We start from the raw sequence: 15,453 nt of genomic DNA, 5'->3' as shown, positions 1-15,453 counted from the left end.
TCAGGAAAGTCCAGCGTACTCGGTATTGTTCAGCACAGTCAGGATTGTCCAGTGCGCTCGGTATTGTTCAGCACAGTCAGGATTGTCCAGCGTACTCGGTATTGTTCAGCACCGTCAGGATTGTCCAGCGGACTCGGTATTGTTCAGCACAGTCAGTATTGCTCAGCACAGTCAGGATTACCCAGCGTACTCGGTATTGTTCAGCACAGTCAGGAATGTCCAGCGGACTCGGTATTGTTCAGCACAGTCAGGATTGTCCAGTGCGCTCGGTATTGTTCAGCACAGTCAGGATTATCCAGCACACTCAGTATTGTTCAGCACAGTCAGGATTACCAAGCGCACTCGTTATTGTTCAGCACAGTCAGGATTATCCAGCACACTCAGTATTGTTCTGCACAGTCAGGATTGGCCAGCGCACTCGGTATTGATCAGCACAGTCAGGATTGTCCAGCGCACTCGGTATTGTTCAGCACAGTCAGGATTGTCCAGCGCACTCGGTATGTTCAGCACAGTCAGGATTTTCCAGCGCACTCGGTATTGTTCAGCACAGTCAGGATTGTCCAGCGCACTCGGTATTGCTCAGCACAGTCAGGATTGCCCAGTGCACTCGGTATTGTTCAGCACAGTCAGGATTATCCAGCACACTCAGTATTGTTCTGCACAGTCAGGATTGTCCAGCGCATTCGGTATTGTCCAGCACACTCAGTATTGTTCAGCACAGTCAGAATTGTCCAGCGCACTCGGTATTGTTCAGCACCGTCAGGATTGTCCAACTCACTCGGTATTGTCCAGCACACTCAGTATTGTTCAGCACAGTCAGTGTTGCTCAGCACAGTCAGGATTGTCCAGCACACTCGGTATTGTTCAGCACAGTCAGGATTGTCCAGCGGACTCGGTATTGTCCAGCACACTAAGTATTGTTCAGCACAGTCAGGATTGTCCAGCGCACTCGGTATTGTTCAGCACAGTCAGGATTGTCCAGCGGACTCGGTATTGTCCAGCACAGTCAGGATTGTCCAGCGGACTCGGTATTGTCCAGCACACTCAGTATTGTTCAGCACAGTCAGGATTGTCCAGCGCACTCGGTATTGTCCAGCACACTCAGTATTGTTCAGCACACTCAGTATTGTTCAGCACCGTCAGGATTGTCCAACTAACTCGGTATTGTCCAGCACACTCAGTATTGTTCAGCACAGTCAGTATTGCTCAGCACAGTCAGGATTACCCAGCACACTCGGTATTGTTCAGCACAGTCAGGATTACCCAGCGCTCTCGGTATTGTTCAGCACAGTCAGGATTACCAAGTCACTCGGTATTGTTCAGCACAGTCAGGATTGTCCAGCGCGCTCGGTATTGTTCAGCACAGTCAGGATTACCCAGCACACTCGGTATTGTTCAGCACAGTCAGAATTGTCCAGCGCACTCGGTATTGCTCAGCACAGTCAGGATTGCCCAGCGCGCTCAGTATTGTTCAGCACTGTCAGGATTGTCCAGCACACTCGGTATTGTTCAGCACCGTCAGGATGGTCCAGCACACTCAGTATTGTTCAGCACAGTCAGGATTGTCCAGCGCACTCGGTATTGCTCAGCACAGTCAGGATTACCCAGCGCGCTCAGTATTGTTCAGCACTGTCAGGATTGCACAGCACACTCGGTATTGTTCAGCACAGTCAGGATTGTCCAGCACACTCAGTATTGTTCAGCACAGTCAGTATTGCTCAGCACAGTCAGGATTGCCCAGCACACTCGGTATTGTTCAGCACAGTCAGGATTGTCCGGTGCGCTCGGTATTGCTCAGCACAGTCAGGAATGTCCAGCGCACTCGCTATTGCTCAGCACAGTCAGGATTGCCCAGTGCACTCGGTATTGTTTAGCACAGTCAGGATTGCCCAGCACACTCGGTATTGTTCAGCACAGTCAGGATTGTCCAGCACACTCGCTATTGCTCAGCACAGTCAGGATTGCCCAGTGCACTCGGTATTGTTTAGCACAGTCAGGATTGTCCAGCACACTCAGTATTGTTCAGCACAGTCATTATTGCTCAGCACAGTCAGGATTACCCTGCGCACTCGGTATTGTTCAGCACAGTCAGGAATGTCCAGCGTATTCGGTATTGTTCAGCACAGTCAGGATTGTCCAGTGCGCTCGGTATTGTTCAGCACAGTCAGGATTACCAAGCGCACTCGTTATTGTTCAGCACCGTCAGGATTGTCCAGCGGACTCGGTATTGTTCAGCAGTCAGTATTGCTCAGCACAGTCAGGATTACCCAGCGCACTCGGTATTGTTCAGCACAGTCAGGAATGTCCAGCGGACTCGGTATTGTTCAGCACAGTCAGGATTGTCCAGTGCGCTCGGTATTGTTCAGCACAGTCAGGATTATCCAGCACACTCAGTATTGTTCAGCACAGTCAGGATTACCAAGCGCACTCGTTATTGTTCAGCACAGTCAGGATTATCCAGCACACTCAGTATTGTTCTGCACAGTCAGGATTGGCCAGCGCACTCGGTATTGATCAGCACAGTCAGGATTGTCCAGCGCACTCGGTATTGTTCAGCACAGTCAGGATTGTCCAGCGCACTCGGTATGTTCAGCACAGTCAGGATTTTCCAGTGCACTCGGTATTGTTCAGCACAGTCAGGATTGTCCAGCGCACTCGGTATTGCTCAGCACAGTCAGGATTGCCCAGTGCACTCGGTATTGTTCAGCACAGTCAGGATTATCCAGCACACTCAGTATTGTTCTGCACAGTCAGGATTGTCCAGCGCATTCGGTATTGTCCAGCACACTCAGTATTGTTCAGCACAGTCAGAATTGTCCAGCGCACTCGGTATTGTTCAGCACCGTCAGGATTGTCCAACTCACTCGGTATTGTCCAGCACACTCAGTATTGTTCAGCACAGTCAGTGTTGCTCAGCACAGTCAGGATTGTCCCGCACACTCGGTATTGTTCAGCACAGTCAGGATTGTCCAGCGGACTCGGTATTGTCCAGCACACTCAGTATTGTTCAGCACAGTCAGGATTGTCCAGCGCACTCGGTATTGTTCAGCACAGTCAGGATTGTCCAGCGGACTCGGTATTGTCCAGCACAGTCAGGATTGTCCAGCGGACTCGGTATTGTCCAGCACACTCAGTATTGTTCAGCACAGTCAGGATTGTCCAGCGCACTCGGTATTGTTCAGCACCGTCAGGATTGTCCAGCGCACTCAGTATTGTCCAGCACACTCAGTATTGTTCAGCACACTCAGTATTGTTCAGCACCGTCAGGATTGTCCAACTAACTCGGTATTGTCCAGCACACTCAGTATTGTTCAGCACAGTCAGTATTGCTCAGCACAGTCAGGATTACCCAGCACACTCGGTATTGTTCAGCACAGTCAGGATTACCCAGCGCTCTCGGTATTGTTCAGCACAGTCAGGATTACCAAGTCACTCGGTATTGTTCAGCACAGTCAGGATTGTCCAGCGCGCTCGGTATTGTTCAGCACAGTCAGGATTACCCAGCACACTCGGTATTGTTCAGCACAGTCAGAATTGTCCAGCGCACTCGGTATTGCTCAGCACAGTCAGGATTGCCCAGCGCGCTCAGTATTGTTCAGCACTGTCAGGATTGTCCAGCACACTCGGTATTGTTCAGCACCGTCAGGATGGTCCAGCACACTCAGTATTGTTCAGCACAGTCAGGATTGTCCAGCGCACTCGGTATTGCTCAGCACAGTCAGGATTACCCAGCGCGCTCAGTATTGTTCAGCACTGTCAGGATTGCACAGCACACTCGGTATTGTTCAGCACAGTCAGGATTGTCCAGCACACTCAGTATTGTTCAGCACAGTCAGTATTGCTCAGCACAGTCAGGATTGCCCAGCACACTCGGTATTGTTCAGCACAGTCAGGATTGTCCAGCGCGCTCGCTATTGTTCAGCACAGTCAGGATTACCCAGCACACTCGGTATTGTTCAGCACAGTCAGAATTGTCCAGCGCACTCGGTATTGCTCAGCACTGTCAGGATTGTCCAGCGCACTCGGTATTGTTCAGCACAGTCAGCATTACCAAGCGCACTCGGTATTGTTCAGCACAGTCAGAATTACCCAGCGCACTCGGTATTGTTCAGCACAGTCAGGCTTACCCAGCGCACTCGGTATTGCTCAGCGCAGTCAGGATTGTCCAGCGCTCTCGGTATTGCTCAGCACACTCAGTATTGTTCAGTACAGTCAGGATTGCTCAGCACACTCAGTATTGTCCAGCGCACTCGGTATTGTTCAGCACAGTCAGGCTTACCCAGCGCACTCGGTATTGCTCAGCACAGTCAGGATTACCCAGCGCGCTCGGTATTGTTCAGCACAGTCAGGATTGTCCAGCGCAATCAGTATTGTCCAGCGCACTCGGTATTGTTCAGCACAGTCAGGCTTACCCAGCGCACTCGGTATTGTTCAGCACAGTCAGGATTGTTCAGCACAGTCAGGCTTACCCAGGGCACTCGGTATTGTTCAGCACAGTCAGGCTTACCCAGCACACTCAGTCTTGCTCAGCGCAGTCAGGATTGTCCAGCGCGCTCGGTATTGTTCAGCACAGTCAGGATTACCCAGCACACTCGGTATTGTTCAGCACAGTCAGAATTGTCCAGCGCACTCGGTATTGCTCAGCACAGTCAGGATTGCCCAGCGCGCTCAGTATTGTTCAGCACTGTCAGGATTGTCCAGCACACTCGGTATTGTTCAGCACCGTCAGGATGGTCCAGCACACTCAGTATTGTTCAGCACAGTCAGGATTGTCCAGCGCACTCGGTATTGCTCAGCACAGTCAGGATTCCCCAGCGCGCTCAGTATTGTTCAGCACTGTCAGGATTGCACAGCACACTCGGTATTGTTCAGCACAGTCAGGATTGTCCAGCACACTCAGTATTGTTCAGCACAGTCAGTATTGCTCAGCACAGTCAGGATTGCCCAGCACACTCGGTATTGTTCAGCACAGTCAGGATTGTCCAGCGCGCTCGATATTGTTCAGCACAGTCAGGATTACCCAGCACACTCGGTATTGTTCAGCACAGTCAGAATTGTCCAGCGCACTCGGTATTGCTCAGCACTGTCAGGATTGTCCAGCGCACTCGGTATTGTTCAGCACAGTCAGCATTACCAAGCGCACTCGGTATTGTTCAGCACAGTCAGAATTACCCAGCGCACTCGGTATTGTTCAGCACAGTCAGGCTTACCCAGCGCACTCGGTATTGCTCAGCGCAGTCAGGATTGTCCAGCGCTCTCGGTATTGCTCAGCACACTCAGTATTGTTCAGTACAGTCAGGATTGCTCAGTACACTCAGTATTGTCCAGCGCACTCGGTATTGTTCAGCACAGTCAGGCTTACCCAGCGCACTCGGTATTGCTCAGCACAGTCAGGATTACCCAGCGCGCTCGGTATTGTTCAGCACAGTCAGGATTGTCCAGCGCACTCAGTATTGTCCAGCACAGTCAAGATTGCTCAGCGCAGTCAGGATTATCCAGCACACTCACTTTTGTTCAGCACAGTCAGGATTGCTCAGCACACTCAGTATTGTTCAGCACAGTCAGGCTTACCCAGCGCACTCGGTATTGCTCAGCACAGTCAGGCTTACCCAGCGCACTTGGTATTGCTCAGCACAGTCAGGATTACCCAGCGCGCTTGGTATTGTTCAGCACAGTCAGGATTGTCCAGCACAGGACTTCCGGGTGCGGCGATGACCAGCTGAGTCGCACGTTTCGGCAGCTCCCGGTGGAACGGACTTTTGGGCTCTTAAGAAGAGCCCCAACGGCAATTTTAACGGCTAAAAGTACTGTGCGGTGAACCAGAAGGGAATCCCCCCTGGATACGGATGAAAAAAGGAGAGGGAGGTGGCCGGATTGCAGTGGATCCTTTGGAGCAGCGGCAAGGAAGGCAAGCAAAAACCAAGATGGCATCGGAAGGTGGCAGTTTAACATGGGGCCCCGAACAACACGAGTTTTTGAAACGCTGCGTGGAAGAACTCAAAAAGGAAATGAAGAAGGAGCTGTTGGCCCCGATATTACAGGCGATCGAAGGGCTAAAGGAGGAGCAAAAGACCCAGGAGCGGGAGCTTCGGGTCGTGAAGGCAAAGGCTGCCGAGAACGAGGACGACATACAGGGCCTGGTTGTGAAGACGGAGATGCACGAGGCACACCATAAACGATGTGTGGAAAGGCTGGAGGTGCTGGAGAACAACGCGAGGAGGAACAACCTAAGGATTCTTGGTCTTCCTGAAGTTGCGGAGGGAGCGGACGCCGGGGCATATGTGAGCACGATGCTGCACTCGTTAATGGGAGCGGAGGCCCCGGCGGGTCCGCTGGAGGTGGAGGGAGCATACCCAGTGATGGCGCGAGGACCGAGAGCAGGAGAAAGTCCTAGAGCCATCGTGGTGAGATTCCTCCATTTTAAGGACAAAGAGATGGTCCTTAGATGGGCAAAGAAAACTCGGAGCAGTAAGTGGGAGAACGCAGTGATCCGCGTTTATCAAGACTGGAGTGCGGAGGTGGCGAGAAGGAGGGCGAGCTTTAATCGGGCCAAGGCAGTGCTTCACAAAAAGAAGATAAAATTTGGAATGCTGCAACCGGCAAGACTGTGGGTCACATATCAAGGGAGGCACCACTACTTTGAGACGGCGGATGAGGCGTGGACTTTTATCGTGGAAGAAAGATTGGAATGAGCGGGTTATTTTTTTTTAAAAAAGAACGTTTGAACAAAGTGGTGGGGCGAGTATGGGCAGCGAAGAGGGGGGTAAAAAGGGGGGGAAAGGAGTTTTATGTTATTAATCCTGCGATGTGATAACTTTTCTCTCTTCCACAGGAGGTGGTGGGGGGAGGAAAGGAGGTGGAGGAGATGGGGCGTTGGCCATTGGGGGCGGGGCCAAGGGGGAAGCGCGGGCTCGGTTCCCGCGCTATGATAATCATGGCGGGAATAGGGAAGCAGGAAGGAGGGGGCGTCGCATGGTGCGAGCCGAGGTCACGGGGGGAAGCCGAGGTCGGCCAGAGTTTGCTGACTTCTGGGAGCAAGATGGGGGGTGTAACTACGCTAGTGGGGGATCTAGCGGGGGGGGTGGGAGGGGGGAATTATTGGGCTGCTGCTGCTGGGGAGAGGGGGGAGCTGGCATGGGGTGGGATGGGCGGGGGGGCACCGCCTGGGGGGGACACAGCTGCGTGGGAACCGGGTGAGGAGCTGGAAAAAGGGGATGGCTAATCGACAAGGGGGGGGTAAAAAGCCCCCCAACCCGGCTGATCACGTGGAACCTGAGAGGGCTGAACGGGCCGATAAAGAGGGCACGGGTACTCGCACACCTTAAGAAACTTAAGGCAGACGTGGTTATGTTACAGGAAACGCACTTGAAACTGATAGACCAGGTTAGACTACGCAAAGGATGGGTGGGGCAGGTGTTCCATTCGGGGCTAGATGCGAAAAACAGGGGGGTGGCTATATTAGTGGGGAAGCGGGTAATGTTTGAGGCAAAGACTATAGTGGCGGATAGCGGGGGCAGATACGTGATGGTGAGTGGCAAACTACAGGGGGAGACGGTGGTTTTGGTAAACGTATATGCCCCGAACTGGGATGATGCCAATTTTATGAGGCGTATGCTAGGACGCATTCCGGACCTAGAGATGGGAAAGCTGATAATGGGGGGAGATTTTAATACGGTGTTGGAACCAGGGCTGGATAGGTCGAAGTCCAGGACTGGAAGGAGGCCGGCAGCAGCCAAGGTGCTTAAAGATTTTATGGAGCAGATGGGAGGAGTAGACCCGTGGAGATTTAGCAGACCTAGGAGTAAGGAGTTTTCGTTTTTCTCCTATGTCCACAAAGTCTATTCACGAATAGACTTTTTTGTTTTGGGAAGGGCGTTGATCCCGAAGGGGAGGGGAACGGAGTATACGGCTATAGCCATTTCGGATCACGGTCCACATTGGGTGGACTTGGAGATAGGGGAGGAAACAGAAGGGCGCCCACCCTGGAGAATGGACATGGGACTAATGGCAGATGAGGGGGTGTGTCTAAGGGTGAGGGGGTGCATTGAAAAGTACTTGGAACTCAATGATAATGGGGAGGTCCAGGTGGGAGTGGTCTGGGAGGCGCTGAAGGCAGTGGTTAGAGGGGAGCTGATATCAATAAGGGCACATAAAGGAAAGCAGGAGAGTAGGGAACGGGAGCGGTTGCTGCAAGAACTTCTGAGGGTGGACAGGCAATATGCAGAGGCACCGGAGGAGGGACTGTACAGGGAAAGACAAAGGCTACACGGAGAATTTGACTTGCTGACAACGGGTACTGCAGAGGCACAGTGGAGGAAGGCACAGGGTGTACAGTACGAATATGGGGAGAAGGTGAGCAGGTTGCTGGCACACCAACTGAGGAAAAGGGGAGCAGCGAGGGAAATAGGGGGAGTGAGGGATGAGGAAGGAGAGATGGAGCGGGGAGCGGAGAGAGTGAATGGAGTGTTCAAGGCATTTTATAAAAAATTATACGAAGCTCAACCCCCGGATGGGAGGGAGAGAATGATGGGTTTTCTGGACCGGCTGGAATTTCCCAAGGTGGAGGAGCAGGAAAGGGTGGGACTGGGAGCACAGATTGAAATAGAGGAAGTAGTGAAAGGAATTAGGAGCATGCAGGTGGGGAAGGCTCCGGGACCGGATGGATTCCCAGTTGAATTTTACAGGAAATATGTGGACTTGCTCGCCCCGCTACTGATGAGGACCTTTAATGAGGCAAAGGAAAGGGGACAGCTGCCCCCGACTATGTCTGAGGCAACGATATCGCTTCTCCTAAAGGAGGAAAAGGACCCGCTACAATGCGGGTCCTATAGACCTATTTCCCTCCTAAATGTAGACGCTAAGATTCTGGCCAAGGTAATGGCAATGAGGATAGAGGATTGTGTCCCGAGGGTGGTCCATGAGGACCAAACTGGGTTTGTGAAGGGGAGACAGCTGAATACGAATATACGGAGGCTGCTAGGGGTAATGATGATGCCCCCACCAGAGGGGGAAGCGGAGATAGTGGTGGCGATGGATGCCGAGAAAGCATTTGATAGAGTGGAGTGGGATTATCTGTGGGAGGTGCTGAGGAGATTTGGTTTTGGAGATGAGTATGTTAGATGGGTGCAGCTGTTGTATAGGGCCCCGATGGCGAGCGTGGTCACGAATGGACGGGGATCTGCATACTTTCGGCTCCATAGAGGGACAAGGCAGGGATGCCCTCTGTCCCCATTATTGTTTGCACTGGCGATTGAGCCCCTGGCAATAGCATTGAGGGGTTCCAAGAAGTGGAGGGGAGTACTTAGAGGAGGAGAAGAACACCGGGTATCTCTGTATGTGGATGATTTGTTGTTATATGTAGCGGACCCGGCGGAGGGGATGCCAGAGATAATGCGGACACTTCGGGAGTTTGGAGAATTTTCAGGATATAAACTGAACATGGGGAAAAATGAGTTGTTTGTGGTGCATCCAGGGGAGCAGAGCAGAGAAATAGAGGACTTTCCGCTGAGGAAGGTAACAAGGGACTTTCGTTACTTGGGGATCCAGATAGCCAAGAATTGGGGTACATTGCATAGGTTAAATTTAACGCGATTGGTGGAACAAATGGAGGAGGACTTCAAGAGATGGGACATAGTATCCCTGTCACTGGCAGGGAGGGTGCAGGCGGTTAAAATGGTAGTCCTCCCGAGATTCCTCTTTGTGTTTCAGTGCCTCCCGGTGGTGATCACGAAGGCTTTTTTCAAAAGGATCGAAAAGAGTATCATGAGTTTTGTGTGGGCCGGGAAGACCCCAAGAGTGAGGAAGGGATTCTTACAGTGTAGTTGGGATAGGGGGGGGGGGGCTGGCACTACCGAGCCTAAGTGAGTACTACTGGGCCGCCAATATCTCAATGGTGAATAAGTGGATGGGAGAAGAGGAGGGAGCGGCGTGGAAGAGATTGGAGAGGGCGTCCTGTCGGGGGACTAGCCTACAAGCTATGGTGACGGCCCCATTGCCGTTCTCACCGAAGAAATACACCACAAGCCCGGTGGTGGTGGCGACTTTGAAAATTTGGGGACAGTGGAGACGGCATAGGGGAAAGACGGGAGCCTTGGTGGGGTCCCCGATAAGAAATAACCATAGGTTTGCCCCGGGGAGAATGGATGGGGGATTTGGAATATGGCAAAGAGCAGGAATAACGCAACTGAAAGATCTGTTTGTGGATGGGAAGTTCGCAAGTCTGGGAGCGCTGACCGAGAAATATGGGTTGCCCCAAGGGAATGCATTCCGGTATATGCAACTGAGGGCTTTTGCGAGGCAACAGGTGAGGGAATTCCCGCAGCTCCCGACGCATGAGGTGCAGGACAGAGTGATCTCAAAGACATGGGTGGGGGACGGTAAGGTGTCAGATATATATAGGGAAATGAGGGACGAGGGGGAGATTATGGTAGATGAGCTGAAAGGGAAATGGGAAGAAGAGCTGGGGGAGGAGATTGAGGAGGGGCTGTGGGCGGATGCCCTAAGTAGGGTAAACTCATCGTCCTCGTGTGCCAGGCTAAGCCTGATTCAATTTAAGGTGTTACACAGGGTGCATATGACTGGAGCACGGCTCAGTAAATTTTTTGGGGTAGAGGATAGGTGTGCGAGATGCTCGAGAAGCCCAGCGAATCACACCCACATGTTTTGGTCATGTCCGGCACTACAGGGGTTCTGGGTGGGGGTGACAAAGGTGCTTTCGAAAGTAGTGGGGGTCCAGGTCGAACCAAGCTGGGGGTTGGCTATATTTGGGGTTGCACAAGAGCCGGGAGTGCAGGAGGCGAGAGAGGCCGATGTTTTGGCCTTTGCGTCCCTAGTAGCCCGGCGCAGGATACTGTTGATGTGGAAGGAAGCCAAGCCCCCGGGGGTGGAGACCTGGATAAATGACATGGCAGGGTTTATAAAGCTGGAACGGATTAAGTTCGTCCTAAGGGGATCGGCTCAAGGGTTCACCGGGCGGTGGCAACCGTTCGTCGAATACCTCACAGAAAGATAGAGGGAATGGAAAAGAAGAAGGCAGCAGCAGCAGCCCCGGGGGGGGGGGGGGGGGGGGGGGGGGGGTGGAGGGGGGGGGAGGAACCAGAAGGACTCTCAGGGTTGTTAATATATATGTATAATATGTATAGGTCGTTGCTATAAATAATTGTAGATTGGACTGTTAAATCATATTTTTGGAGAGTGTTTATCTGAGACAAGGCAGTTGCCATTTAGTTTTAGCTTTCGTTTTTGTTATATATTATTTATTCTTTGTTTATAAAACAGGTCATTGTTATTTATACTGTTATATTATTGTGTAAAGGATACACAATGTACTGTGATGGTTGACCAAAAACTTTCAATAAAATTTTTTTAAAAAAAGGATTGTCCAGCGCACTCGGTATTGTTCAGCACAGTCAGGCTTACCCAGCGCGCTCTGTATTGTTCAGCACAGTCAGACTTACCCAGCGCGCTCGGTATTGTTCAGCACAGTCAGGATTGCCCAGCGCGCTCGGTATTGTTCAGCACAGTCAGGCTTACCCAGCGCGCTCGGTATTGTTCAGCACAGTCAGGATTACCCAGCGCGCTCGGTATTGTTCAGCACAGTCAGGCTTACCCAGCGCACTCGGTATTGTTCAGCACAGTCAGGATTGTCCAGCGCACTCGGTATTGCTCAGCACAGTCAGGATTATCCAGCGCACTCGGTATTGTTCAGCACAGTCAGGATTACCCAGCGCACTCGGTATTGTTCAGCACAGTCAGGATTGCCCAGCGCACTCGGTATTGCTCAGCACAGTCAGGATTATCCAGCGCACTCGGTATTGTTCAGCACAGTCAGGATTACCCAGCGCACTCGGTATTGTTCAGCACAGTCAGGATTGTCCAGCTCACTCGGTATTGTTCAGCACAGTCAGTATTGTTCAGCACAGTCAGGATTGTCCAGCGCACTCAGTATTGTTCAGTACAGTCAGGATTGTCCAGCGTACTTGGTATTGTTCAGCACAGTCAGGATTGTCCAGCTCACTCGGTATTGCTCAGCACAGTCAGGCTTACCCAGCGCACTCGGTATTGTTCAGCACAGTCAGGATTGTCCAGCTCACTCGGTATTGTTCAGCACAGTCAGGATTGTCCAGCGTACTCGGTATTGTTCAGCACAGTCAGGATTGTCCAGCGCACTCGGTATTGTTCAGCACAGTCAGGATTGTCCAGCGCACTCGGTATTGTTCAGCACAGTCAGGATTGTCCAGCGCACTCGGTATTGCTCAGCACAGTCAGGATTGTCCAGCTCACTCGGTATTGCTCAGCACAGTCAGGATTGTCCAGCTCACTCGGTATTGCTCAGCACAGTCAGGATTGTCCAGCGCGCTCGGTATTGCTCAGCACAGTCAGGATTGTCCAGCGCACTCGGTATTGCTCAGCACAGTCAGGATTGTCCAGCGCACTCGGTATTGCTCAGCACAGTCAGGATTGTCCAGCTCACTCGGTATTGCTCAGCACAGTCAGGCTTACCCAGCGCACTCGGTATTGCTCAGCACAGTCAGGATTGTCCAGCTCACTCGGTATTGCTCAGCACAGTCAGGATTGTCCAGCTCACTCGGTATTGTTCAGCACAGTCAGGCTTACCCAGCGCACTCGGTATTGCTCAGCACAGTCAGGATTGTCCAGCTCACTCGGTATTGCTCAGCACAGTCAGGATTGTCCAGCTCACTCGGTATTGCTCAGCACAGTCAGGATTGTCCAGCGCACTCGGTATTGCTCAGCACAGTCAGGATTGTCCAGCGCACTCGGTATTGCTCAGCACAGTCAGGATTGTCCAGCTCACTCGGTATTGCTCAGCACAGTCAGGCTTACCCAGCGCACTCGGTATTGCTCAGCACAGTCAGGATTGTCCAGCTCACTCGGTATTGTTCAGCACAGTCAGGCTTACCCAGCGCACTACGGAATATTTGTATTTGTCCGGATGAGAATATTACGGTAAACTATCTATCCCTTCAGCCACATGAGATTCTCTGAGCCTGAACGTGCCTGATAATAATCGATATCCTGTTTGTATCGTCTTATTCTCTGCACTCGTGCACCTCCCCCACCCTCAGGATTCTCCGTTAAAGGCCGTCCAGATGCTGTGGGTCAATCTCATCATGGACACGTTCGCCTCGTTGGCTCTGGCAACGGAGCCGCCAACAGACGATCTCCTGAACCGACGGCCCTACGGCCGCAACAAGCCCCTCATCTCTCGCACAATGATGAAAAACATCTTAGGGCACAGCATCTATCAGCTGGTCATCATCTTCAGCCTGCTCTTCACCGGTACGTCTTCGAACTCCCTCCCTCCTCAGTCCATCCTCATCAAACACTCCCAGGACAGGTACAGCACGGGGTTAGATACAGAGTAAAGCTCCCTCTACACTGTCCCCATCAAACACTCCCAGGACAGGTACAGCACGGCGTTAGATACAGAGTAAAGCTCCCTCTACACTGTCCCCATCAAACACTCCCAGGACAGGTACAGCACGGGGTTAGATACAGAGTAAAGCTCCCTCTACACTGTCCACATCAAACACTCCCAGGAAAAGTACAGCACGGGGTTAGATACAGAGTAAAGCTCCCTCTACACTGTCCCCATCAAACACTCCCAGGACAGGTACAGCACGGCGTTAGATACAGAGTAAAGCTCCCTCTACACTGTCCCCATCAAACAGTCCCAGGACAGGTACAGCACGGGGTTAGATACAGAGTAAAGCTCCCTCTACACTGTCCCCATCAAACACTCCCAGGACAGGTACAGCACGGGGTTAGGTACAGAGTAAAGCTCCCTCTACACTGTCCCCATCAAACACTCCCAGGACAGGTACAGCACGGGGTTAGATACAGAGTAAAGCTCCCTCTACACTGTCCCCATCAAACAGTCCCAGGACAGGTACAGCACAGGGTTAGATACAGAGTAAAGCTCCCTCTACACTGTCCCCATCAAACACTCCCAGGACAGGTACAGCACGGCGTTAGATACAGAGTAAAGCTCCCTCTACACTGTCCCCATCAAACAGTCCCAGGACAGGTACAGCACGGGGTTAGATACAGAGTAAAGCTCCCGCTACACTGTCCCCATCAAACACTCCCAGGACAGGTACAGCACGGGGTTAGGTACAGAGTAAAGCTCCCTCTACACTGTCCCCATCAAACACTCCCAGGACAGGTACAGCACGGGGTTAGATACAGAGTAAAGCTCCCTCTACACTGTCCCCATCAAACAGTCCCAGGACAGGTACAGCACGGGGTTAGATACAGAGTAAAGCTCCCTCTACACTGTCCCCATCAAACACTCCCAGGACAGGTACAGCACAGGGTTAGATACAGAGTAAAGCTCCCTCTACACTGTCCCCATCAAACAGTCCCAGGACAGGTACAGCACGGGGTTAGATACAGAGTAAAGCTCCCTCTACACTGTCCCCATCAAACACTCCCAGGACAGGTACAGCACGGGGTTAGATACAGAGTAAAGCTCCCTCTACACTGTCCCCATCAAACAGTCCCAGGACAGGTACAGCACGGGGTTAGATACAGTGTAAAGCTCCCTCTACACTGTCCCCATCAAACACTCCCAGGACAGGTACAGCACGGGGTTAGATACAGAGTAAAGCTCCCTCTACACTGTCCCCATCAAACACTCCCAGGACAGGTACAGCACGGGGTTAGGTACAGAGTAAAGCTCCCTCTACACTGTCCCCATCAAACACTCCCAGGACAGGTACAGCACGGGGTTAGGTACAGAGTAAAGCTCCCTCTACACTGCCCCATCAAACAGTCCCAGGACAGGTACAGCACGGGGTTAGATACAGAGTAAAGCTCCCTCTACACTGTCCCCATCAAACACTCCCAGGACAGGTACAGCACGGGGTTAGGTACAGAGTAAAGCTCCCTCTACACTGTCCCCATCAAACACTCCCAGGACAGGTACTGCACGGCGTTAGATACAGAGTAAAGCTCCCTCAACACTGTCCCCATCAAACACTCCCAGGACAGGTACAGCACGGGGTTAGATACAGAGTAAAGCTCCCTCTACACTGTCCCCATCAAACACTCCCAGGACAGGTACAGCACGGAGTTAGATACAGAGTAAAGCTCCCTCTACACTATCCCCATCAAACACTCCCAGGACAGGTACAGCACGGGGTTAGATACAGAGTAAAGCTCCCTCTACACTGTCACCATCAAACACTCCCTGGACAGGTACAGCACGGGGTTAGATACAGAGTAAAGCTCACTCGACACTGTCCCCATCAAACACTCCCAGGACAGGTACAGCACGGAGTTAGATACATAGTAAAGCTCCCTCTACACTGTCCCCATCAAACACTCCCAGGACAGGTACAGCACCGGGTTAGATACAGAGTAAATCTCCCTCAACACTGTCCCCATCAAACACTCCCAGGACAGGTACAGCACGGGGTTAGATTCAGAGTA

At 52.1% G+C, this 15,453-nt stretch overlaps 1 protein-coding gene across 1 annotated transcript in view; it reads left to right on the top strand.

Annotated features, from left to right (window-relative positions):
* The window catches only part of LOC140399440 (plasma membrane calcium-transporting ATPase 3-like), a 412,738-nt gene that overhangs the window by 363,638 nt on the left and 33,647 nt on the right, over positions 1 to 15,453 (top strand). The window contains 1 exon segment of the mRNA XM_072489018.1: positions 13,086 to 13,299. Within this exon segment, the coding sequence (XP_072345119.1) occupies positions 13,086 to 13,299 (214 nt within the window).

Source organism: Scyliorhinus torazame, chromosome 22, assembly GCF_047496885.1.
Source record: "Scyliorhinus torazame isolate Kashiwa2021f chromosome 22, sScyTor2.1, whole genome shotgun sequence".
Classification (NCBI taxonomy): Eukaryota; Metazoa; Chordata; class Chondrichthyes; order Carcharhiniformes; family Scyliorhinidae; genus Scyliorhinus; species Scyliorhinus torazame.
The sequence above is the reverse complement of the archived record's forward strand: the minus strand, read 5'-3'. Positions and strand labels throughout refer to the sequence as shown.